The sequence below is a fragment of the Trichosurus vulpecula genome, chromosome 1 (assembly GCF_011100635.1).
Source record: "Trichosurus vulpecula isolate mTriVul1 chromosome 1, mTriVul1.pri, whole genome shotgun sequence".
Classification (NCBI taxonomy): domain Eukaryota; kingdom Metazoa; phylum Chordata; class Mammalia; order Diprotodontia; family Phalangeridae; genus Trichosurus; species Trichosurus vulpecula.
The window spans coordinates 8,335,626-8,361,064 of record NC_050573.1 but is presented as its reverse complement, the minus strand read 5'-3'; the positions used below and the strand labels follow the sequence as shown (position 1 = coordinate 8,361,064).

The 25,439-nt window shown below is 45.9% G+C and overlaps 1 protein-coding gene across 1 annotated transcript in view; it reads right to left on the bottom strand.

The window, feature by feature from the left end:
* Window positions 1–12,762: 12,762 nt before the first annotated feature.
* CRKL (CRK like proto-oncogene, adaptor protein) overlaps window positions 12,763–25,439 on the bottom strand; it is a 38,244-nt gene continuing 25,567 nt past the window's right edge. Inside the window, exon 3 of the mRNA XM_036758651.1 lies at window positions 12,763–16,831. Coding sequence (XP_036614546.1) covers window positions 16,697–16,831 — 135 coding nt within the window. The 3' untranslated portion in view covers window positions 12,763–16,696. The remainder of the gene's footprint in view (window positions 16,832–25,439) is intronic.

Genomic DNA, 25,439 nt, shown 5'->3' with positions numbered 1-25,439 from the left:
TGAAGCCCTAGCGAAGGGCCCGAGGGCCTTCTCCCATCGGACTCCTTCCACGGCCCCCGGTGGCGAGAGGGTTGGGGGGAGGCGCGGAGTCCGCCTCCCCATCCTTGTTCAGTCCTGGCTCGGTCCCTTACATCGGCCATTTGCGTGTTGCCTCTTCGCGTTTCCCTTAACGCCCGTGCTGGAACCACCGCGCCCCAGAAACCTGCTCCCGCAGCAGGCGCCCCCTCCACGCTCAGACTGGGGGTCTCTGCCCGAGCCTCCATCCTCCGGGCGATGCCCGGACCAGCCCTGGCCCGCGAGGCGCCAGGCGGCGGTCTTTGTGTCTCCTCCGCCCCCCGGCCCCGGCCGCCTTTCCCGGGCTGTCTTCCTCCGCTGGAGTGGAAGCTGCTCGCGGGCAGGCGCCGGCGGTCTTTCTTCTTGTGTCTGCATTCCCAGCGCCGGTAACCGGTTATAAGCCTCTAATTACCTTGTTCGCTGACTTGGCCGTGCCATCTCTTGGCAGTGGGACACTGCTGCCACCTGGTGGCGGAAATAAGAAGCATCAGGACCAGACGACCTACGACCCTCAGTGGCCCGTGTTGGGAGCGGGAGGGGTTGGTCTGAACAAGACCATCTAGCAGGGGCGAGGGGCTGGGGCGGGGGCTCGCCTTTCTACGGCCTTCTGACGTTCCCAAAGTACTGGCCAGGAGGGAGAGCATCTTATAGATGGAGAAACTGAGGCTCAGAGGGCAGCTGGGGCTGGAAGGGGTCTTAGAGGCCACTCAGTCGGACTCCTTCATTCTACAGATAAATAAGGCACGGGGAAGAGGAAATGACCACAGGATCCTTGTCCCTAGGTACAGCTCCACTGGAAAGGGGACGGAGCTCTGCACCTGGAGTCAGGGAGACTTGAGTTCAAATCCAGCCCCAGATAGTCACTATCATCAGGGCAAATCACTAAAAAAAATTTTTTTAAACTGCCTCAGTTTCCCCAACTGTAAACAAGGGTTAATAATAGCGCCCACCCCGAAGGATCAACATTGATAATATTTGTAAAGTGTTTGGCATATGACCAGGCACACAGTAGGTGCTTAATAAATGCTTGTTTCCTTCCTTCATTTTACAGATGAAGAATCTCAGACCCAGAGTTGAAACAGAAGCCTCTGACCCTGAAGCCAGAGCTCTTTGCCCACACCACACTGCAGTGACTTGTCCAAGATCTCATCAGCTTCTAAGCAGAACCATGTTTAAGCTTGAAGACTCTGAGGCCAGGGTTCTTTCTACTGCACGGTACTGCCTATGTTCTTTAACAACAAATATTTTTATAACAGTTAATAACTTACATACGAATGAATTTCATAATCAAATAACAATAAAAGGCAATAATATAGTTAATTATGGGGGTTTCTTTGTCTCCCCAGTGTTTAGCAGTGTCTGAACACATAGTAGGTGCTTCATACATGCTGACTGACCCACTGTCACGCTTTCATTAGTATCCCCAACACTATCCACAGCACCACACCCTCCCTCACTGCACACACCCAACCAACCCTCTGCCAAGGTCTAGCCTTCCTACCTCCAGCAGAGCTCACATCCAACCCCTTCTCTCCCATCACCCCTGGACTATTCCCACAGCCTTGCTTCCTGTCTCCCCCTTCTCCAATCTACCCTCCCCCACCAGCCGCCATTTTCCTAAAAGGAATTCCATCCCCCCCTTCCTAAGGGACCCCCAGTTCCCTTTAACCTCCAGGATCAAGGCCCTCCACATCTTGGCCCTTCCTACCTTTCCAACATCTTTCTACGTGACTCTCCACTTTATAGTGCAGACAAAATGTGCTGCTTGTTAGTGCTCACACAGGGGCAAAGGCAAAGTGGGGGGAGGGAAGGGAATGTGTGTGTGTGTGTGTGTAAGGAAGGGAATAAGTACATGTGTGTGTGTGTGTGTAAGGAAGGGAATAAGTACATGTGTGTGTGTGTGTGTAAGGAAGGGAATAAGTACATGTGTGTGTGTGTGTGTGTGTAAGGAAGGGAATAAGTACGTGTGTGTGTGTGTAAGGAAGGGAATAAGTACAGGTGTGTGTATGTGTTTAAGGAAGGGAATAAGTACATGTGTGTGTAAGAAAGGGAATAAGTACATGCGTGTGTGTGTGTGTGTGTGTGTGTGTGTGTGTAAGGAAGGGAATAAGTACATGCATGTGTGTGTAAGGAAGGTAATAAGTACATGTATCTGTGTGTGTAAGGAAGGGAATAAGTACATGCATGTGTGTGTAATGAAGGGAATAAGTACATGTATGTGTGTGTGAGGAAGGGAATAAGTACATGCATGTGTGTGTAAGGAAGGGAATAAGTACATGTATGTGTGTGTAACAAAGGGAATAAGTACATGTATGTGTGTGTAAGGAAGGGAATAAGTACATGTATGTGTGTGTGTGTAAGGAAGGGAATAAGTACATGTATGTGTGTGTGTGTAAGGAAGGGAATAAGTACATGTGTGTGTAAGAAAGGGAATAAGTACATGTGTGTGTGTGTAAGGAAGGGAATAAGTACATGTATGTGTGTGTGAGGAAGGGAATAAGAACATGTATGTGTGTGCATAAGGAAGGGAATAAGTACATGCATGTGTGTGTAAGGAAGGTAATAAGTACATGTATCTGTGTGTGTAAGGAAGGGAATAAGTACATGCATGTGTGTGTAACGAAGGGAATAAGTACATGTATGTGTGTGCATAAGGAAGGGAATAAGTACATGCATGTGTGTGCATAAGGAAGGGAATAAGTACATGCATGTGTGTGTAAGGAAGGGAATAAGTACATGTATGTGTGTGTGAGGAAGGGAATAAGTACATGCGTGTGTGTGCATAAGGAAGGGAATAAGTACATGCATGTGTGTGTAAGGAAGGTAATAAGTACATGTATGTGTGTGTCTAAGGAAGGGAATAAGTACATGTATGTGTGTGTAAGGAAGGGAATGAGTACATGTGTGTGTATATACATACACACACACACATATATATATAAAATATTAAAAAATGTTATTTGAGCCTCTTAACAGCCCTTCATGGTGGGCGCTATTACTACACCCATTTCAGAGTTGAGAAAGTCGAGGGGGTGTCAATGAAATGACTTGCCCACTCACCCAGCTAGAAAGTGTCTGGAGGTCAGACGGGAGCTGAAGCCTTCCGGACTCTGCTGCCTCAGGACACTCCCCTCTCTGGCCTCTGCTCTAGCCAGCCTCAGGACCTGGAGTGCTCTCCCTTTCCCACTCCCCCTTTAGGGTTTCCCTGTTTCTTTCATGACTCAAGACTTGATGCCCTCTCCTCCAGGAAGCCCTCTGGAATTTTTTCCTGTCCAGCTGCTGGTGCCTTCTGCCCCCAAACTATCTTGTACTGACTTGAGGTGTTCTCAGTATATACGGATGGGATATGTGCCTAGGGCCATTCTCGTACTGGCAGCCCCAGAGTATGGGGCTCTAGACATCCTGGGGGTTGCTGGGGAAGGTATTCTAGCATGATAGTTCCAAGCCCCCAAGAGTGCACCTCTCCCCAAGATTGTCAGTTGACACCCATTCATCAGCCAGACTTAATTAGCATTTAGGAAGGGGCATTTACTATGATGACATGCTCAATATAGTTCAAAGCATTGCTCCCCAAAGTGTGGGACCCCCCCCTCTCGCCAGAATACATCAGCACATGGAGTCCAGGGTTCAAGCTCAGAGAATACAGACAACTCAGATCCTGGTTGCTGGGAATGCCTTTCTTCCCTGTGGAGTACTCAGGACATAGGCTTTTGTAGAATAGTGAAGATGGGGAGGGGGGGGGGCCGGAGCCAAGATGGCGGCTCGTAAGCAGGGAATAGTCTGAGCTCTGTACCGAGACCCTCCAAAAACTTATTAAAAATGGCTCTGAACCAATTCTAGAACGGCAGAACCCATAAAACAGAGGGAAGCAGGGCTCCAGCCCAGGACAGCCTGGATGGTCTCTGGGTGAGGTCTATCCCACACGGAGCTCGGAGCTGGGAGCTGGGAGCGGAGCAGAGCAGAGCCCAGCGTGAGCAGCACGGACCAACCAGACCAGGAGCCGGGCGGAGGGGGCCCTAGCGCCCTGATTCAGTGAGCTGCAGCAGTTACGAGACTTCTCAACCCACAAACAACAAAGACTGTGGAGAAGGTTAGTGGGAAAAGCTTCGGGAGTGGAAGGAGTTCACGGTTCGGCTTCCAGCCCCGGGGGCAGCGGAGGTGGGGCAGCTACAGCTGTTGTTACTTCCGGCTCCAGGCCCACCTGGTGGGAGGAATTAAGTGGCGGATCAGAGCAGGAGTGCACAGCCTGCTGAAGATCTAAGCCCAGCTCGGGTTGGGGGTCCTTGGGGAAGGAGCAGTGCTCTTGCGGCAGAGCTGGCACCTCCCCCCCAAACGTGGAACATAGAACTCTGTAATCTACAAGCAGTCATACCCCACTGAAAAACTCACGGGTCAAGTTAGTTGGCTGGGAACATGGCCAGGCAGCGAAAACGCACCGAGATTCAGTCTCAGACTTTGCATTCTTTCTTTGCTGACAAAGAAGACCAAAACATACAGACAGAAGAAATTACTAAAGTCAAAGAGCCTACAACAGAAACCTCCAAGAAAAACAGGAACTGGTCCCAGGCCATGGAAGAGCTCAAAAAGGAGTTGGAAAAGCAAGTTAGAGAAGTAGAGGAAAAATTGGGAACAGAAATGAGAAGGATGTGAGAAAACCATGAAAAACAAGTCAATGACTTGCTAAAGGAGACCCAAAAAAATACTGAAAAATACACTGAAGAAAACAACACCTTAAAAAACAGACTAACACAAATGGCAAAAGAGCTCCAAAAAGCCAATGAGGAGAAGAATGCCTTGAAAGGCAGAATTAGCCAAATGGAAAAGGAGGTCCAAAAGACCACTGAAGAAAATACTACTTTAAAAATTAGATTGGAGCAAGTGGAAGCTAGTGACTTTATGAGAAATCAGGATATTATAAAACAGAACCAAAGGAATGAAAAAATGGAAGACAATGTGAAATATCTCCTTGGAAAAACCACTGACCTGGAAAATAGATCCAGGAGAGATCATTTAAAAATTATTGGACTACCTGAAAGCCATGATCAAAAAAAGAGCCTAGATACTATCTTTCAAGAAATTATCAAGGAGAACTGCCCTGATATTCTAGAGCCACAGGGCAAAATAGAAATTAAAAGAATCCATCGATCACCTCCTCAAATAGATCCCAAAAAGAAATCTCCTAGGAATATTGTCACCAAATTCCAGAGCTCCCAGATCAAGGAGAAAATACTGTAAGCAGCCAGAAAGAAACAATTTGAGTATTGTGGAAACCCAATCAGAATAACCCAAGATCTGGCAGCTTCTACATTAAGAGATCGAAAGGCTTGGAATGCGATATTCCGGAGGTCAATGGAGCTAGGATTAAAACCTAGAATCACCTACCCAGCAAAACTGAGTATCATGTTCCAAGGCAAAATATTGACTTTCAATAAAATAGAGGACTTTCAAGCTTTCTCAGTGAAAAGACCAGAACTGAAAAGAAATTTTGACTTTCAAACACAAGAATCAAGAGAAGCATGAAAAGGTAATCAAGAAACGGAAATTGCAAGGGACTTACTAAAGTTGAACTGTTTTGTTTACATTCCTACATGGAAAGATGATGTGTATGATTCATGAGACCTCAGTATTAGGGTAGTTGAAGGGAATATGCATATATATATATGTTTATGTATATATATATAAGTGAATGTATATGTATGTATATATCTATGTATATGTATGTATGTGTATGTATGTGTATATATATGTGTGTGTTTATATATATATATATATATATATATGTAAAAGAGAGAGAGCAGACACAGGGTGAGTTGAAGATGAAGGGAAGATATCTAAAAGAAATAAAATGAAATTAAGGGACTAGAGAGCAACATACTGAGAGAGGGAGATAGGGAGAGATAGAATGGGGTGGATTATCTCGCATAAAGGTGGCAAGAGGAAGCAGTTCTGTGGGAGGAGGGGAGAGGGCAGGTGAGGGGGGAATGAGTGAACCTTGCTCTCATCAGATTTGGCCTGAGGAGGGAATACCATACATACACAGTTGGGTATCTTACCCCACAGGAAAGAAGAGGGAGGAAGATTAAAAAAAATAAAAGGGGGGGGATGATGGAGGGGAGGGCAGATGGGGGTGGAGGTAATCAAAACAAATACTTTGGAAAGGGGACAGGGTCAAGGGAGAAAATTCAATAAAGCGGGATGGGTTGGGAAGGAGCAAAATGTAGTTAGCCTTTCACAACATGAGTATTGTGGAAGGGTTATACATAATGATACATGCGTGGCCTAGGTTGATGTGCTCGACTTCTTAGGGAGGGTGGGTGGGAAGGGAAGAAGGGAGAGAATTTGGAACTCAAAGTTTTAAAAACAGATGTTCAAGAACAAAAAAAAAAGTTTTTGCATGTAACTAAAAAATAAGATACACAGGCAATGGGGCGTAGAAATTTATCTTGCCCTACAAAAAAAGGAAGGGAAAAGGGGATGAGAGAGGAGGGGGTTGATAGAAGGGAGGGATGACTGGGGAACAGGGCAACCAGAATATAAGCCATCTTGGAGTGGGGGGGAGGGTAGAAATGGGGAGAAAATTTGTAATTCAAACTGTTGTGAAAATCAATGCTGAAAACCAAATATGTTAAATAAATAAATTTAAATAAAAAAAAAAGAATAGTGAAGATGCTTTCCTGGGCATGTCTGCTTCGTCCTCAACTTCCAATGCAGTCAACCGGCAGTTATTGGGGTCCTCGTGTACCAGTGATTGTGCTAAGTGTCTCAGACACAAAGAAAGGCAAAACTTTCCTTTCTCTCAAGGGTCGAAGAGAGTCTAAGGACACATGACTCTAGCTGGTCCAGGCTCACCGGCTAAGGTTAGCCAATGTGGATGCCGATGAGAAATCCAAAACCTTCAGACAAGGTTCATAAGGTCTTCCTCAGGGACCGGGCTAGAATGGCTTCCACTACTGAGCTGCTTGGATTCTGAATTGACCATCTCTCCATCTTGTATAAAACCCAGAAGGCGGCAATGCCTCCTCAGCCAATCCAAATAGACTTCCAATGGATTTCAAGCACTCCTAAGTTTATCCAGGGTTTTTCACAGCTTTGATCATTACTGATTCCATAGAGATTGTAGGGTGGCTTGTTGATACCTCTGACTGGTGGACTCAGTGGAAGTGTTCTCACCTGACCAAGCAATTTCTCAGGTACCTGAAGAGGGGTGGGATGATTGGATTGCTTGAATCAATAGATTTCCCACCCTTACATGTATCCCTTCACATCTGTTAGGAGGACACATTATCTCTCTTAGCAAGTAAACTCTGAGGACAGGGACTTTGTACTCCCCCCCAACCCCAAGCGCTTAGCACAGTGCCTTCATGGTGCATAATAGGTCCTGAATAAATGTTTAATGAAGGATTACATTAAAATAAGTGATTTTTTCTTATTATTTGTTTAATATTTTTAGTTTTCAGCATTGATTTTCACAAGAGTTTGAATTACAAATTTTCTCCCCATTTCTTACCCCCCCCCCACTCCAAGATGGCATATATTCTGATTGCCCCGTTCCCCAGTCAACTCTCCCTTCTGTCACCCCACTCCCCCCATCTCCTTTTTCCTTACTTTCTTGTAGGGCAAGATAGATTTCTATGCCCTATTGCCTGTATATCTTATTTCCTAGCTGCATGCAAAAACTTTTTTTTTTGAACATCTGCTTTTAAAACTTTGAGTTCCAAATTCTCTCCACTCTTTCCTCCTCACCCACCCTCCCTAAGAAGGCAAGCAATTCAACAAAGGCCACATGTGTATCATTATGTAAAACCCTTCCACAATATTCATGTTGTGAAAGACTAACTGTATTTTGCTCCTTCCTATCCTATCCCCCTTTATTCAATTTTCTCCCTTGACCATGTCCCTTTTCAAAAGTGTTTGCTTTTGATTACCTCCTTCCCCATCTGCCCTCCCTTCTATCGTCTCCCTTTTATCTCCTTCCTCCTTCTTTTCCTGTGGGGTAAGATACCCAACTGAGTGTGTATGTTATTCCCTCCTCAGATCAAATCTGATGAGAGCAAGATTCAATCATTCTCCCTCACCTGCCCCCTCTTCCCTACCAACGAACTGCTTTTTCTTGCCACTTTTATGCAAGATAATTTACCCCAATCTATCCCTTTTTCCCTCTTTCAATATATTCCTCTCTCATCCCTTAATTTGCTTTTATTTTTTTTTAGATATTATGCCTTCATATTCAACTCACCCTGTGCCCTGTCTATATATGTATGTATGTATGTATGTATGTATGTATGTATAATCCCTTCAGCTACCCTAATACTGAGGTCTCATGAATCATACACATCATCTTTCCATGTAGGAATGTAAACAAAACAGTTCAACTTTAGTAAGTCCCTTAAGATTTCTCTTTCTTGTTTACCTTCTCATGCTTCTCTTGATTCTTGTGTTTGAAAGTCAAATTTTCTATTCACTATTTCACTGAGAAAGCTTGAAAGTCCTCCATTTTGTTGAAAATCCATATTTTGCCTTGGGGCATGATACTCACTTTTGCTGGGTAGGTGATTCTTGTTTTGTTTTGTTTTTTCCAAGGAAAAAGAAAGTTTATTAAGGATTCGACATAATGGGTTATCTTAAGAAATCCCACCCTTTGTTTTCACAAGCGGGCCAGATCAATCTGAGCTGAGCTAGATTGAATCTGAGCCTGATTCTTGGTTTTAATCCTAGCTCCTTTGACCTCCGGAATATCATATTCCAATCCCTTCAATCCCTTAATGTAGAAGATGCTAGATCTTGTGTTATCCTGATTGAGTTTCCACAATACTTAAATTGTTTCTTTCTGGCTGCTTGCAGTATTTTTTCTTTGATCCGGGAGCTCTGGAATTTGGCACACTATTCCTAGGAGTTTTCTTTTTGGGATCTTTTTGAGGAGGCGATCTATGGATTCTTTCCATTTCTATTTTACCCTCTGGCCCTAGAGTATCAGGGCAGTTCTCCTTGATAATTTCTTGAAAGATGATATCTAGGCTCTTTTTCTGATCGTGGCTTTCAGGTAGTCCAATAATTTTTAAATTATCTCTCCTGGATCTATTTTCCAGGTCAGTGGTTTTCCAATGAAATATTTCACATTGTCTTCCATTTTTTCATTCCTCTGGTTTTGTTTTATATCTTGATTTCTCATAAAGTTACTAGCTTCCACTTGCTCCAATCTAATTTTTAAGGTAGTATTTTCTTCAGTGGTCTCTTGGACCTCCTTTTCCATTTGGCTAATTCTGCCTTTCAAGGCATTCTTCTCCTCATTGGCTTTTTGGAGCTCTTTTGACATTTGAGTTAGTCTATTTTTCTTAAGGTGTTATTTTCTTCAGTATTTTTTGGGTGTCCTTTAGCAAGTCATTGACTTGTTTTTCATGGTTTTCTCGCATCACTCTCATTTTTCTTCCCAGTTTTTCCTCTACTTCTCTAACTTGTTTTTCCAAATCTTTTTTGAGCTCTTCCATGGCCTGAGACCAGTTCATGTTTTTCTTGGAGACTTTTGATGTAGGTTCTTCTTCTGGCTGTATGTTTTGGTCTTCTTTGTCACCAAAGAAAGATTCCAAAGTCTAAGTCTGAATCTGAGTCCATTTTTGCTGCCCGGCCATGTTCCCGGCCAACTACTTGACCCTTGAGTTTTTTGTAAGAGTATGACTGCTTGTAGAGAGTACTTTGTCCCAAGCTTGAGGGGCTGCACTGTTGTTTTCAGAGCTATTTCTACACAGCAAGCTCTGCCACACCAGCTCTCCTCTTCCCCCGGGAACAGCCAACCTGGACAGCAATTCAGATCCAAGCAGGCTCTGCACTCCTGCTCTGATCCACCGCTTAATTCCTCCCACCACGTGGGCCTGGAGCTGGAAGCAACTGCAGCTGTAGTTCTCCCTGTAGTCTCTGCTCCTACAGCCGTGTGTCGTCACAGAGCACCACGCCTGCAGTCCAGAAGATTCCTCTTCCTAAATTCAAATCTGGCCTTAGACACTTACTAGCTGAGTGATCCTGGGCAAATTACTTAACCCTGTTTACCTCAGTTTCTTTATCTGTAAAATGAGCCAGGGAAGGAAATGGCAAACCGCTCCAACCACATCTCCGCTCCAGGAGTCTTAACCCTAATGCCGGAAGACAGGAGTTCCAACAATCTGGGTACACCCACCCACACTCAGAAGCCAACATCACCTTCTTCCCAGGAGGCTTCAGCTCCGTGTCCCTTCCCCTTACACCGCTCTAGCACTTGAGCCCTCTCCAGAGCCTGATCACAGGCTGACAATATTTCAGTACGTTAGCCACCCCCAGTCAGGGTTATGTTGACTGCAGCCATAGCTCCCCCTCCCATGCTCAAGGGACAGTCACAGTGGTTTGGGAAGGGAATCTCTACTTTGAAATATCAATGTGCTTCAATGTTTACAGAGCACCTGGTATTTTCTCGTTTGAGTCTCAGATTCCCTGTTCACTGGATGTCTGGGGGACTTTCTCTACAAAGATTCACAATTTCAGTCCAAGCTCCCCAAGATGTCGCAGACACATTCGCAGCTTCTGGTAGCCTACCTTTGCTCACATTGTCCTCATGCGTGGCCCAGTCCTCCGCTCTCTCCCAGCCTTCCTCCAGGTTTGCCTTATGCCTAGCCAGAAAGGATTTCTCCCTCCACATTAGTTACTTTGCTTGGATGGTTCTTTTGGGCTTACCACCAGCTCTCTCTCACAAAAAGTCTATGTTCCTATCATGACTGTGTGCCTTGGAGGCAGTGCTGGAGACCCTATGCTAATTAAGTTGATTATATTATCTCATCTGACCAATGATATAGGTCAGGGGTTCTTAACCCTTTTTCTTATTATAGTAGCCTGATGAAGCCTAGGGGCGACTTCTCACAAGTTTTTAAATGCCTAAAATACTTAGGGTTACCAAGGAATCCCATCCTAACTTACTGCTTCATTTGTCCCATGATGATTCAATCTACATCAAAGTGGACAGGGCATGGCCTCTGAGGGCTCAGACTGTGGTGAACTAACCCAAACTGCAGAGATGTGCTGGAATTCACATCTTCTAATGAACACAACATAACCGCTCAGAAAGCGCACTGACAGCCAGAAACAGGCTGCTGTAATGGATTCACAGAAAGATAGAAGCCTCAGGTCAGTTCCACTCTGTAAAAATAGGGTGGCTGGGGCAGCCAGGTAGCATAGTGGATAAAGCAGGGCCCTGGAGGCAGGAGGACCTGAATTCAAATGTGGCCTCAGATACTTACTAGCTGTGTGACCCTGAGACATGTCACTTCACCCCAAGTGGCTCCTCCCAAAAAAGGAAAAAAGAAATTAAGGTAGCTCCGTGCCATGAGGGTTCTAAGGATGCTTTCACACTGACTGCTTTTTCAAACAGAAAAAATGCTAAACTTGCCTCTAGGAAGCTCTAGATGATGGAGACCTGAGACTTCCCTGCTCTGTGACAGTCACCTGAGCTCTCTGAGAGGCGTCTCATCAGTTTAAAATGGGGTAATTACTGCACCGATCCAATGAGTGTATGTGAAAAGCTTAAATGTGGGCCAGCAGCGTAAAATCCATTTCCCAAGATCACCAACCCTGAGCTGAGAAGGCCTGCCAAGATCACCAGCAGTGATCGCTTAAGAGCCGGCACTCAATGGCCTCAGGACTCGTCATCCTCCCAAGTCACTGTCACCTCTGTCTCCCAGACCAGACGTTAATTTTACCCGTCATGGGGTGTTTGTGACCACTAAAAGACGTCATCAACAACGCTAGCTGGTGTTTCGGGGTCACATTTGGAAGGGTTGAAGGCCCTCCAGGTGAGGGACAAAAACAAGGGATCAGGGGGGATCCAGGGTCTGGAATAGCCCGGACTTGATCCAACCCTGCTTTCTGACATACAAGCAGCACTTTGTTCACAAAATCCCATTCGCTCCTTCAACAGTCTCACTTAATTCCCAGCACTGGCATCTCCGAGAGACTCCCCCAAATCGATTCACTCACAGAACCCTGTTTCCTGACCCTCCAGTTCAGAGCTCCATCTCCTCTGTCAGGGAGGAAGGAAACAAACAATGGGAAGCCAGTGAGGTTTTTACCATAGCAATTCACGAAGATCCATTTGGCACCATGTGCAGGGTGGACCAGGACAGAGACTGGGAGCAGGAAGGAGCATGCAGAGCCCGCAGGAAGAGACATATTTGAGCTTCAGTTTACAAAGCACCCAGAGGGCCACAGGAAGGCAGGGGTGGGCCTGAATGCATGGGCATGGCCAGTCTGTGATGATTTCCAGGTCAAGATGTGGGGCTGGGAACACAAGCAAGAGGCAAGAGCTGGAAACCTTCTGGAGTTTGTGAGGGATCCCTGAAAGAAACAAGTGAAGCGGCCTAGGTGAGAGCTCAAGGCTCCTCACTCAGCTCCACCCTTTTCCCATGTGCCAGGCCTGGGAAATGAGGGGCAGCTGACATTGCTGTCAATCTGCAAAAGGCTTGAGGTCTTAGCAGTTCATGGCAGTGTCACAACCCTGAAGGGCCCCACGTCTCACCATCCCTGTTTTACAGAGCGAAGGGTCTAGCTCTGAAGGTCTTCAAGCCTCCCAGGTGGCCTTGCACTCTCTGCCACCTCTGCAGAAGGGTTGAGAGTGGTGTGTGTGTTATCTAGGAGCCTCAGGAAATCAGCGAGGACACTAAAATGAGGAAAAAAAAACCAAAGTGCCGCAGGTTGATGCAAGATTTATTCAGACAGTGTACAAACAGGCCACCGAAAACACTGGCTTTGATGTCAGGCCCAGTACTATGGAATCAATGGAGTAGGAAAATAAAAAGGCACTAATCTGTTAAGAAAAGACACTCGATGTATTCTAAGAATAGAAGTCATTTAATACTGTTAATTTTATAGCACAAAATAAAACAAGCTATGATCCCCCAAAAATAATTTTAAAAGCTTACACAGAAAATATTATTGCCTGAAGTTCATGATTTTTAAGTTACAGGTTGAAAGAGTCATCATCTGTCCTGCTGGGGGCTGGAGAACGCACAGTGATGTCTGTCTCGGAAGCCAGGCTGCCCTCCCTCGTGCACGGGGACCTCCTATGTTCTGGCAGAAGTGGGGAGGTGGGTGGGTGGGGGGCCTGAAATCAGCACCACAGAACACCCTTCCCCTGGGCTCCTGGGGGGACTTCAGGCAGCTCTCCCCACATCATTGACGGGAAGCGTTAGCCAGGAATACTGTGTTAAAACCAAAGTCAACAGCTGTCTCCTTCCCAAGATGCAGCCAGGAAGCATCACGTCGGCGGCCTCAGGATCCACCATTTCTGTGTTCCTCCCACGCTCTCACTGTCTTTAGCAGGTGCCCAACCAGTGTGTACATGACTGAGCATGGACCCAAGCAGCCATGCATGGAGAGAAGTCCCCCTTCGGACCAAGCCAGAAGCACGAAGACCAGCACGTGGGGCTAATTACCCAAGTCAGAAGACACCACCCTCCTCAACTCCTTGGACCAGGGAGTCTGCTGAGGCTGGAAACCCCAGGGACTACCTTCACAATCCACAAGTGACAGAAAAATGAGAGGTGGAGCACGAGCCCTTTAACAGTGCATTGAATTAAACAGCCTCATGACCATCAAGTCTTGACAGAACCAAAGGATAAATAAACCACAGTGATGGCTCAAGGAAAATCCAGAGCTTGGGGTGACAGACAAAGCAGGAAGGGAAGCAAGCAGCACACCAAGCAGCTCAAAGGGAAATGCTTGCCCACGGAGCACATGCAATCCTCCCAGGGCAGAGAACAGACTTCACAGCAGATGGGACCCCAGATGATCGTCAGGGCCATCAGCCATCGGGAAGCCTAGCCTGCGAGCTGGGAAGCGGGCCAGACCATGGGAGACTCATGAGGTCTGATCTTCTGATCTTCTCTCACACACCTCCTGGGACCCAGCTCCCTTCTGTATAATGCGGTGGCAATTTAGGCTCATAGGCTGTTTAGGAGTTAGAAGGGACACTAAGAGGTTATCCACAGTCTAATCTCATTTTACAGGTGAGGAAATCAAGGCCCAGAAAGGGGAGGGGACTTGCCTCAAGTCACCAAGCCAAAGAGTAGTAGAGGTAAGACTCAGACCCAAGACTTGGCTCCAAATCCAAAGCTCTTTCCACTCAACAGCCTTGCTTCTCCAGAATGGAGAATGATCTCCCAAGTTCATTCCAGCTGTAAGGGTCCTTGCCTCTAGGATTCTACAAGAGGGAGAGAAAAGTGACTTTGCAAAGCCTTCTCTTCACTGATACTGGATTATCCTCTCTGGGCTCTGGGACATTCTCAGCAGCACTAGAAACGTGTGGCCCCCTTCTGGGAATCCACACATTTTAGTGTAAAGAATACAGGGGGAATCCCCTTGCTTTCCTACATGTTTTGATCTATTCCACAGTGACCTACATACATCAACTCATATAGGAAAAGAAAATGAGTCCTAGGAAGAGCAGGTCAAAGGAAAACTCATCTCAATACACAGCATGCAAGCATGCCCTCTGACTTCTCAAGAGGACCAACTGTCTCGATGCTAAACGGAGTTAAATGTGGCCCATAGAGGAGTTTTGGTCTCTCAGAAACCAGGCAGGCTTGACCACATTCAGACTAACAGGATCAGTAAGGAGACCTCTCTTTGGAAGGTATGACCAAGGCCAAGTCTAGCAGTGAATGCACAAAAGGAATGAGTAGATTAAAGGCTGATCCTGTGGCCATTCCATGAGAACACCATGCTGGACCTTGGCTTTTGGTGGAATATTAATATTAATGGTAGAATGAGTGTAACCAAAGAGCATATTTTCAGTAGGACAGACTGATAAATAGGTTCAAGTAGTTGTGGAAATGTTGGCTGAAGTAGGTCGTTGCAGACACAGCCTATGGAACACCCAGGCCCACATCCATCTCGTGCTCTACCCGGCTGCTTGGCAGCCTCGTCTTCTCGTCCTATGGAAAGCACAGGGAATCGCTCAGAGAGGCATGCGGTGTGGTACAGTGTGGTACAAAGGGAGGCCCAGCCTGGTGGGCCCGTGAGCAAATCCCTTCAAGTCTCCCTTCTGGACCTGTTTCCTCATCTATAAAACTGACCTTGTTTTGTTGTATCTGAGGACTCTATGCTGCATCTCTTCCAGTTCTAACATTCTATGAGTCTATGAGCTTTGGCTCAAAAACACAGAACACATTCTAAGTTGTAAAAATATAAAGGCTAAAAAAAAGTCTGTAGGAAGGGCAGACCAAATGCACTAATTAAGGGGCTCTTTCTAGGTTTGTAGTCAGTGCTAATTTTCTGTTTGAACTTTTGCCTTGCCCTTTACTAGTATCTGGCAGATAACAATATTAAAAGTTTGAATTTCTTTAAGTGTGTTAAAATTTCCCAAGCCTCCTATTTGCAAGAGACCAAGTCTGAAGACCTTTTCCTATTGCCACATGTAATCAAGGGGTTTTTATTTTACTATAACAAGATCATCCTGCATAACAAAGCTCTGCCAGTGGGTCTGGCCAACTAGTGCCCTGCCTTTCCTGGGCTGCTCAAGCCTGCCCAAGAGGGAGCCCGAGCCCTGGGTTTCTCTAGCTGGTGATAATGCAGCCTCCATACAGCCTGAAGCCTGACTGCTCTCTCCAGCCTCTTCAAAGGGCAAGGACATAAACCACTCGCTTTCTGTGGAGGTGGATTCAATGCCTAGGTTTTCAGAACAATCTCCCTTAGGAAAGTTTTTGCTGGTTCACCTTTAGAGTGGGCATTCATTGAAAGCAGACCAAAAAAATAAAATGAAACGGCTCTGTGTATGTGTGTGCGTGTGTAGATTTCAGGATGGTTTCACTGGGGAAAAAGTAAAAGGTAGGATTCTTCCTTGAAGTTTGTTTTCTACAGTTTTTAGCTCTTGGAAAGATGGAATTAAATAGGATGTTTTTTTTGTTTTTGTTTAGCACGTGGCAAAACAGGTTACCATTTACAACAATGAAGACATGATATAAAGACAGGTCTTGGCTTCAATGTAGTTTTCTCCTTAAGTCAAAGAAAGTTCACTTCAGAAGCTCAGAGGCAGGCAAAATCCCTCGTATCGAGAAAACTTGTCATTTATGAATGTTCAAAATACACATTACAATGATTCTTCCCCCAAGTCCCAATTCAGCTTTTACTGTGACCAGAAAGAATTCTCTCCTCTTCCTTGAGTTCATGATTTCCCCTCAAAAAGATGACGAAGATGGCACACCAAGAATCACTCTGAGGATGAGCTACGCACCAAGTTCAAGTTTAATTGCCAAATGCTTTCTTTCTCCAACTGAATTTCATGGGATGAGTCCAAGAGAGCATCAAAGTGGGGGCAAAACAGACCCTTTCTTCTTCAATGTCCTTTTACTTGTGGGCTTCCACTCGGGCTTACCAGCTTAAGATCCAAAAAGGTTCTACAATTGGCTAAGTCTGAGACAATCCAGCAACAATACAAATGCCTGAAGGCTGCCAGCTGTGTGCATTCCAGATGTGCAGAAAAGACCACCAAATGGCAGCAAGCTGGAGAGCTGGGCCAGGCTCCCAAGCTTGCCTATGAGAGAAAATGGAACCCCATTTCAGAGGATGCTACTAATGAGAGCCAGAACATGAAGCAGTAGCAGCAGCAGCAGACGGTGGGTAACAGAAATCACTCATTTTCATCTGGATTTTGAGGGTCAATGATCTTGACGTGTGTGAAAGGGAAGAGCCCTTTGCGGCCATTGACTTCTCCTTCCCACTGGCCATTGATGTTCATTCTTGTCACTTTTACGATGTCACCCACCTATTCAGAAAGGAGAAAGGGAGCGTCAGTATTTTCTCTTCAATAAATAGACTAACTGAAATAAAGTTACAATTTCCTACGTATTTCAACTATTATTCTATTAAGTGATTCCTAGGTGCAGGGCCCAAGGAACACTTGGACCTAATCCAACATGGACCCCACCCTCAGTGAGGCAAGGAAGATAGGAATACATAGGAACAGAACATCATTGTATAAGAGGGACAAAATGCCATGTAAGAGCTGAGGAAAGCAAATTTTCAACAATACTGACTTCAGGACAATTCCTAGAAAAGAATTAAATAGAAAGAGGAAAATACAAGCAGGGGTAGATCTGAGTTTATTTCTTCATCAAGTTTATATTGAACATTAAGAAAATCTATAAAAGGTGAAATTAAAAAAAATACAATCATAATTATTTTGAAAAAAGTGATTAAATAGCTGCTTCCTGCAGGCTTTCAGCTAAACACAAAGACAGTGCCATCCTATTTGACTTAGGCCATTAATAAGCAGATTAACCTTCGAATGAATCCTAAGATTTTTAGTATAGCAAAGACAATTCACTGACTGATCAAGGCGATGATCCCCACATCTTGGCAGGTGACGTGCATGGACAGAATGCTTGACTCTACTTGTTTGTTACAAAGGAAGGATGGGGTCGGGTGTGGTGTTTGTGAGGAAAGCAGCGATAAAAAATGAAAAACAAATCAAAGAAACATTTAAAAATACATGGAAGAGAGCAGAGCAAAAGTTTAGAAACTCAGAAATGCATAGATTATATGCACAGTATTGTATCATATCAACATATTTTAACTTTTAATATCATAAGAACTGAGACCTTTTCTGGTACAAAGGGAAGGGTCAAATTGTCCAGATTGCAGGGGGTGAGGGGTACCACACCCCTAATCCCCATGATGTGGAAGGCATAACTGTAGCCAGGAAGTTAGCATTCATCTGATCATGATTTCTTAAGCAATATGCTTCTTATGATTGCTGGTGACCTGGTAAAGCTGACCTTTTGCACCTGCCAATGAGAAGCCCAGGCCATGGTACACCCAGAATCCCCCTCTCTTACTTAGACTGGTGACCATCAACTTCAGTCCTGGGGTAGGAACTTTTCACACAGTTTCCCCTTCAAATCCGTCACTGTTTTAGAATCCACAGAGACAAGCTAGGCAACGAGAGCCCGAATCTGAGTCTGAGGGTGATAGAGGGCACACACACAGGAAGGGTGGGGAAGGGGAAAAGGCCATAGTTTTCTCTGAGTATCTGAAGGAGTGAGACTGGCAACATGCTGAAGAACTCAACTTACTCTGCTGGGTGTGTGTGTGTGCATGCATGCTGCTGGGTGCGCGTGTGTATATGTGTGCTGCTGGGCCTTTCTGTGTGTGCATGCGCATGCTGCTGGTCGTGTGTGTGTGCACATGTGTGTGTTTTATGCGAACACCAGCACCAGCAGCAATGAGAGACAGTTACAAAAGCTGTTCTGAAGCAGAAGGAGCTCTCTTCCAAGGTTCCAAGCCTTCCTTCACAGGAGGGTCTTCAAGCTGAGACTCAAGGGGATGCTGCTTAGGTCCCAACTAAGCTGCAGACCAGGTGACAGTCCAATGCAAGCTGAGTTCTCTTTCTGTGACACCAGCAGGGGATGAATGAATCTTCTTGAATACACTTATTACTGTGTAACACCTCCACTCTTATTTTTTTTTAAATTCTTACCTTTTGACTTTCTAGAACCTGTTTCCAAAAAAAGGTCCCCTCCCCTCCCCATTGTCATCCCTTGTAATAAAAACATTTTTTAAATAGTCCAGCAAAACAAATCAAAACGCCAACAGAATCTGACATTAAATGTTATGTTCTACACCTACCAGTTTCTTACTTCTGCAAAGAAGGGAGAGAGATATATGCTCCCCTCTCTTCTTTAGGGCCAAGCTCAGTTTCAGACACTTACTATGTGACCCTGGGCAAGTCATTTTACCTGTGTGCCTCAGTTTCCTCATTTGTAAACAGTATTAGTCATGGCAATTATCTGCCATAGTTGTGAGGGCAGAAAGAGGTAATAACTGCAAAGTGCTTAGCACAGTGCCTGGTACACAGTAGGTGCCACATAATTAGTCACTGTGTATACTGTTTACTTCAATCTGCCTCAGTTTGTACAAGTCTTTACACTGATTCCCATACCACAGTTGGTGGGCATTTACTTTTGTTTCTAATTCTATGCAGCTACAAATTAAGGTACAGTCATAAATGCTTCAAGAAATAGGCCCCCTGATGTGGGAAAAATGAAACATTAATGCATTGTTGTTGGATTTGTGAACTGATCCAACCATTCTGGAGAGCAATTTGGAACTACGTCCAAAGGGCTATAAAAGTAGGCATAGCCTTTGACCTAGCAATGCCACTACTAGGTCTGTATCCCAAAAGACATAAAAAAACAAAAAGGAAAAGGACCTATATATAACAAAAATAGTTATAGCAGTTCTTTTCTGGGAAAAATTAAATGCTAAATTTTTTCAAGAAATTGGCCCCCTTCTCATTTTGTCTCTGGCTTTTCTGGGATCCATGTCTGGACCCATTTCTTGTTCTGTAAAATGAAAGGGCAGGCACAGACAGTGTCAACTCTAACAGTCTATGGTCATGATTCCCGGGACAATCTCATACACTCTTCGGGCTCAGTGGCCAGCTTCCAACACAAGTGTCTGACTCTTTAATATGGTTGCCATTACAGTCCTCCCTTGCAAGGGCTTGGTTATTAACTCTTTTTTTTCCTTTGTTTTCTGTCATCATTTATTTTTAGCATTCTTTTCTTTTCAAATTTTGAGTTCCAGATTCTCTCCCTCCCTCCAACCCCTTTCCTACTCACTGAGAAGGTAAACCATATGTTATCAATTATACATGTAAAATCATGTAAAACATATTTCCTTATTAGCCACACAGCAAAATAAAGCAAAAAAAAAAAAATGAAGAAAGCGAGAAAATGATACTTCCTGAGTTTTCTCTCTGCAGGTAGATGGCTTTTTCCCCAAGAGTCCTTTGGAATTGTCTTGGATCACTGCAGGCTCAGGGTGGCCAAGTCTTTCACATCTGGTCGTCATTACAATTTCACTGCACAACGATCTCCTGGTTCTTCTCACTTCACTTTGGATCAGTTCATATAGGTCTTGCCACGGTTTTCTGAAGTTCCCCACCCCACCCCAGGCATTTCTTATTAGCACAATAGTACTCCACCACAATCTTATGCCACAACTTGTTCATCCATTCCCCAAATGCTGAGCTGGTTATCATTAATTCTTAAGAAATAACTGGGCCAGGTAAGCTAGCAGAAAGAGCAGTTGCCAACCTGATTGATTCAAACATGCTCCAGTACCTATGTTTTAGTATTTTAAGGGAGAGCTTGACAAGGCCTACTCAACATGCCACTTCCTTCAGCTATCCAGTAAAGGTGGGTCTTGCTCATGGAAACCATGTAGATGTGGCAAAGACAGAAATACAGGCATTTATCTCCAGGAACACCACTGGCTCCTCTCCACCTAAGGCCATAGCTGCTCTCTATCACCACTAGGTGGCACTCTTTCAGCCTTATTATAAGCAGATCTTCCACTTTCAAATGTCTATCAACGGTACTGTCTGTGCCACTGGCGTACACAGGTACCTTGTCCTCATCCATCTATCCAATGGTAACCTACTGCCGTGACTCACTCCTGAAAGGTGATGTGCGCACCCTCAAGAGCACATGTGGTCAAAATGGGCAGGAAGCAAAACCACCAAAAAGCCCATCACCTAGGCAATGACCTAAAGGAAGGCCCCCAACGAGGTGCAGGGTGAAGAGGCCTGTCAGAGGGCAGACCTACTTCCCAAACGGTCATGCCACTGACCCTTCCTGAACTCTAGAGAACCAGTCTCAGAGATGGAAAAGCCCTTGGTCTACGTTTGATTTCCAAAGGTGCCAGGTCCTTCCTTGTTCCACCCCTGCACAGCCTGCACTTTGTGCTTTTAAGCAGGGCAGTATTAGCTATTGGTGTCACACTCACAATGAAAGGGAAGCCACACTGTTCCAGAAACACAGCCTGACCCATGAGATGAGCGCCACCATCATCAGCCTGTCCTCCTCCTCCTCCTCTTAATGAGGGACAACAGCTGAGCCATGACCTGGGCCCGAAGCCTGCTTTGCAGTCCAGGGCAACAAATATCTCTAACAACCACTACAGAATACATGGAGGCAACCCAATAGCCCTGAGACGGAACGCAGACAGCTCAATCCTGGAGACATAAAAATGAAACGAGATCATCCCCACGCTTAAAGAACTTTCAATCCGATAGGGGGGATCACGTATGTCCATCTATATCAGCATGCTATTTGTGACAAGAAAAACTGGAAGCAAAATGTGTTCAATGAACGAGCAAAACGGACAGTGGATAAATATGACCGAACATGACTAAGAAATAAGGAAAAACACATGGGAATAATTCAGAGAAACACAGGAAGAAGTGATACAGAGTGAAGAAATCAGAGGCAAAAAGGCTGTGCAAACAATGTCAACAACACAAGCCATCCCAGTGAAAGGATGCACTCCTCCTCTGTAACAAGAGTAAATGGCTTTGGGGAAATGCACTTCGATAGAGACATTGTTTGGGTGTTTACTGAGAAGTGTCCGCAATGTTAAAAAAGAATGCCTTTTGATGATAAATGATAAATTAAAAATATGGAATGCTAAGAAGCAGAATGCAACAGAGGGAATGGTAAGAGGTGGGGAAGAGAGGAAATCTGGGAGGGCTTAATTCAGGAAGCTGATCACAGCAATTGGGAGAGAAGAGAAATAGGTCAGTAAGTGTAGATGGGAATGAGGAGCTTGGGAGGTTCAGGAAGTATAGGTGGGAATGAGGAGCTCGGGAGGTTCAGGAAGTATAGGTGGGAATGAGGAGCTCGGGAGGTTCAGGAAGTATAGGTGGGAATGAGGAGCTCGGGAGGTTCAGGAAGTATAGGTGGGAATGAGGTGCTCGGGAGGTTCAGGAAGTATAGGTGGGAATGAGGAGCTCGGGAGGTTCAGGAAGTATAGGTGGGAATGAGGAGCTCGGGAGGTTCAGGAAGTATAGGTGGGAATGAGGTGCTCGGGAGGTTCAGGAAGTATAGGTGGGAATGAGGAGCTCGGGAGGTTCAGGAAGTATAGGTGGGAATGAGGAGCTCGGGAGGTTCAGGAAGTATAGGTGGGAATGAGGTGCTCGGGAGGTTCAGGAAGTATAGGTGGGAATGAGGAGCTCGGGAGGTTCAGGAAGTATAGGTGGGAATGAGGTGCTCGGGAGGTTCAGGAAGTATAGGTGGGAATGAGGTGCTCGGGAGGTTCAGGAAGTATAGGTGGGAATGAGGTGCTCGGGAGGTTCAGGAAGTATAGGTGGGAATGAGGAGCTCGGGAGGTTCAGGAAGTATAGGTGGGAATGAGGAGCTCGGGAGGTTCAGGAAGTATAGGTGGGAATGAGGAGCTCGGGAGGTTCAGGAAGTATAGGTGGGAATGAGGAGCTCGGGAGGTTCAGGAAGTATAGGTGGGAATGAGGAGCTCGGGAGGTTCAGGAAGTATAGGTGGGAATGAGGAGCTCGAGGAGTTCATTCCAGGCATGTGGGAAGCCTCCACAAATGCCTGCAGTGGGCCAGAGCAAAGACAGGCTCAGGGAGCTGAAACCATCCTGAGAAAGCCCTTAACTTTCCAGTAAAAGAGCTCCTGTTTTTATCCTGAAAATATGGAATGGGTTTTCCAGAAGCGAAGTGCTAGGCAGACCTACACGTGAGGACATGTAAAAAATATCAGAATGACCAGTCCTGAAATTTGAGAAACCAGGTAGAACGCTGAGGAGGCAACCAGTATTCCCATCATTGGAATCAGTGGGGCTGAGACTTAAGCAAGGGAGGGAAAGGTCAGAAAGCAGGCCTCCCTTCAGACAAAGCCTATGCACGAGCCCATTTTGCAGATATTTTTACCACCCCAAGTTCCTATTAATTAACCCCTCCTCACCTAGAGCTTTCTGCCCACATCCACCAAAACCTGTGAGCCACTTAGACAAGCAGCATGCCACCTCAGTTCTGCTGCAGCTCTGATCTATAAGCGCCTGGCATTTTTGGTCCTAAAAATAAACACTGGCTCCTTCAGGCTCGTCTACACCTGCTGCTGCTGCTCTTACCATTCCCAGCTCTCTGTGCAGTGCTAAGGAGGAGAAGCCCTTCTTTCCTTGCTGGGGTTTCATCTTCTCCCAACAAGCTCCATCATCTCCCAGTAGGGGCCACCCCGCTTCCAGTGATCCAGATCTCCCCAGGTCATATGGGCCAGCCTTCCTTGTTTTGCTACCAGAGTATCTGGGCTCCTCCCTCACCTAAAGAACAACCAAAAAGTTCCCTACAGAATACAGTGAAGCCTGCTCGTGCTCACCGTCAGCCAGTGATTCTCCTTCTTCTCTCTTTGTCTCTCTCCTCTTCTTTCTCCACTGCTTCCCATGCGATACTTCCTCTAATCTCATATTTGATTCTGGGTCTGATTTTTCCACTTGTACTATGTGCCCCAGATAAGAAAAGCTCTACAGAATGTCCGTCTAACAACACTATAATCTGACAATAGCTGCTCATCCATTTGGTTTTTCCCATGGGGATAACTGAGTGAAACTTCTTAAGAAAGTGCTCTTCAAGGTGTCTGTTAAACCAGACGTCCTCCAGCACTGGCAAATGCCTGCGGCCTGTGCCTCCTCTGACAGTTCTGAGGGTTGAAGGAATCTCAACAGGTTTCATCATGGGCAACAAAAAAATCTAAAGTCATTCACATCAAGGTAAAGAAATATATGATTTAAAAGTTATTAAAGATTAGCCAAGACCCACTGGAATTCAAAAGATTCATTTATTTTCCTTTTGTTTTCACGGAGGGCTAAGACATCCTCCAATGTAGATCCCCGACACGGGCCGAGAGACAGACCTCTGTGCATGGACCAGCCTGAGTGCTGGCCATTCAGGGATATGGCTTTCTGTTAACAAGGCTTGAAGCTATCTCCTAAGTTGTAGAGGGGCTGGGCTTGGCACTGGGACAGGCAGTACCCACTATGGTGAGACCGTGTAAGCTGAAGCATGAAGAGTGAGTACACCTGCCGAGGGAGAGTTGCAGAGCAGGAGGGTAGATGGAGGGACTGTGTGAGGACCAGCACACGGAGCAGAGCCCACCGGTGGAGTTGTGAATCGGTCCCACCAACCGGCCCGTCCATTACTCTCCTGGCCCAGCCTCCTTGGCTCTACTGGAAGCAATAAAGGGCAAAGCACAGACCTAGCCTGGTAAGAATTTCTGGAAGCTCTTACACTTCCCACATTCTGAACTTCTGGTGGAAAGTACGGGAGAAAGGCCCTGGGGGCCCAGCGGCATCATTTATGTGGGCCCACCTTGAATCTTCTCCCTAGCCGGCTCAGTCTACTGCTTCTTAGCTCCAAGGTGACAAAGTACCTTCACCCTTCTGAGCTCACTTCCTTGTCCATAATGGACGAAATGGAAATAAGGACCCTCATATCATAGCTCCTCCTAAAGGGCTAGGAGGAAGAGTCCTCTGTAAACCGTACAGGGCTCCAGAAACAAGCTGTTATTCACTTCTTGGAAGTGAACGCAAAACCCAAGGGAGAGAGAAACTGCACGGTCCTCTGCACAGCTGTTACAAGGCAAACATGCTGTAAGCCCACTTAAAAGGCTTACAGAAATGTGAATTAATGTCACTAGATTGAGGACCAACTGGTAGTGCTAAAGGAAGCCTCCAAGGCAGGCTGCCCTGGGGCCCAGCCTGTGGCCTTCTCCAACTGCCCAGTTTCTAATGCTTGGGCCTCTAGAAGCTACACTCTTAGGAACTGAGCCACACAACACGACCATCCCAGAGCCCACAGAAAGGCCTGTCTGATGCTGCCAAGCAGACCTGGACACGGAAGGAACTCTGAAAGCCCAACGCAGCAGCACCAAGACCACCTGTCTGCACATCACCCCAACAGTCCACACAGAACAGAGGCACTGAGATTTCCAGAAAACACTTTTCTTGGACTGCTCATGGCCAGCCTGTCTTTTTCAGCACTTCTTCACTCCCAGGAGTCTTCCCCAACTCCCTTCTCCACTCCTTTGGGTTCTCTCCCTCCACAATTTCCCCAGTCTGGTACCTTATCTATGCTCCCTGAGAGCCGGGACCCTTCCATCCTCAAGAGCCATAATCAAAGTTTGCTAAACTGAACTAAGGCAGGCAGCGCCAAGGACTTTATCTCACTCTCACAGATGAGAGACCTGAGTCCTACAGGAGCGAGAACAAGGTCTTCTGAGTGGCAGGGCTGGGGTTTGAACCCAGTGCTCACGCTGCTACAGACCTGCCCACCTCAGGGCCTCCTGAGGCCAAACCAGGACCAGGATCCAGGTTTCCTGCCAGGCCCACCACGTTTTTAGCCAATCACCCAGCATGAGAGGGTGCAGTCACATGACCTGGCTTCCAGCTGGTTCTTTATGAACTATAAATGAGTAAATAAAAAACTTACCACAGCCCTCATTGACTCAAGACTTAACACTCACTTAAGGACCAAACGCGCATGTGTTCCACCTTAGGTACTGGCCAATGTTACAGAAGA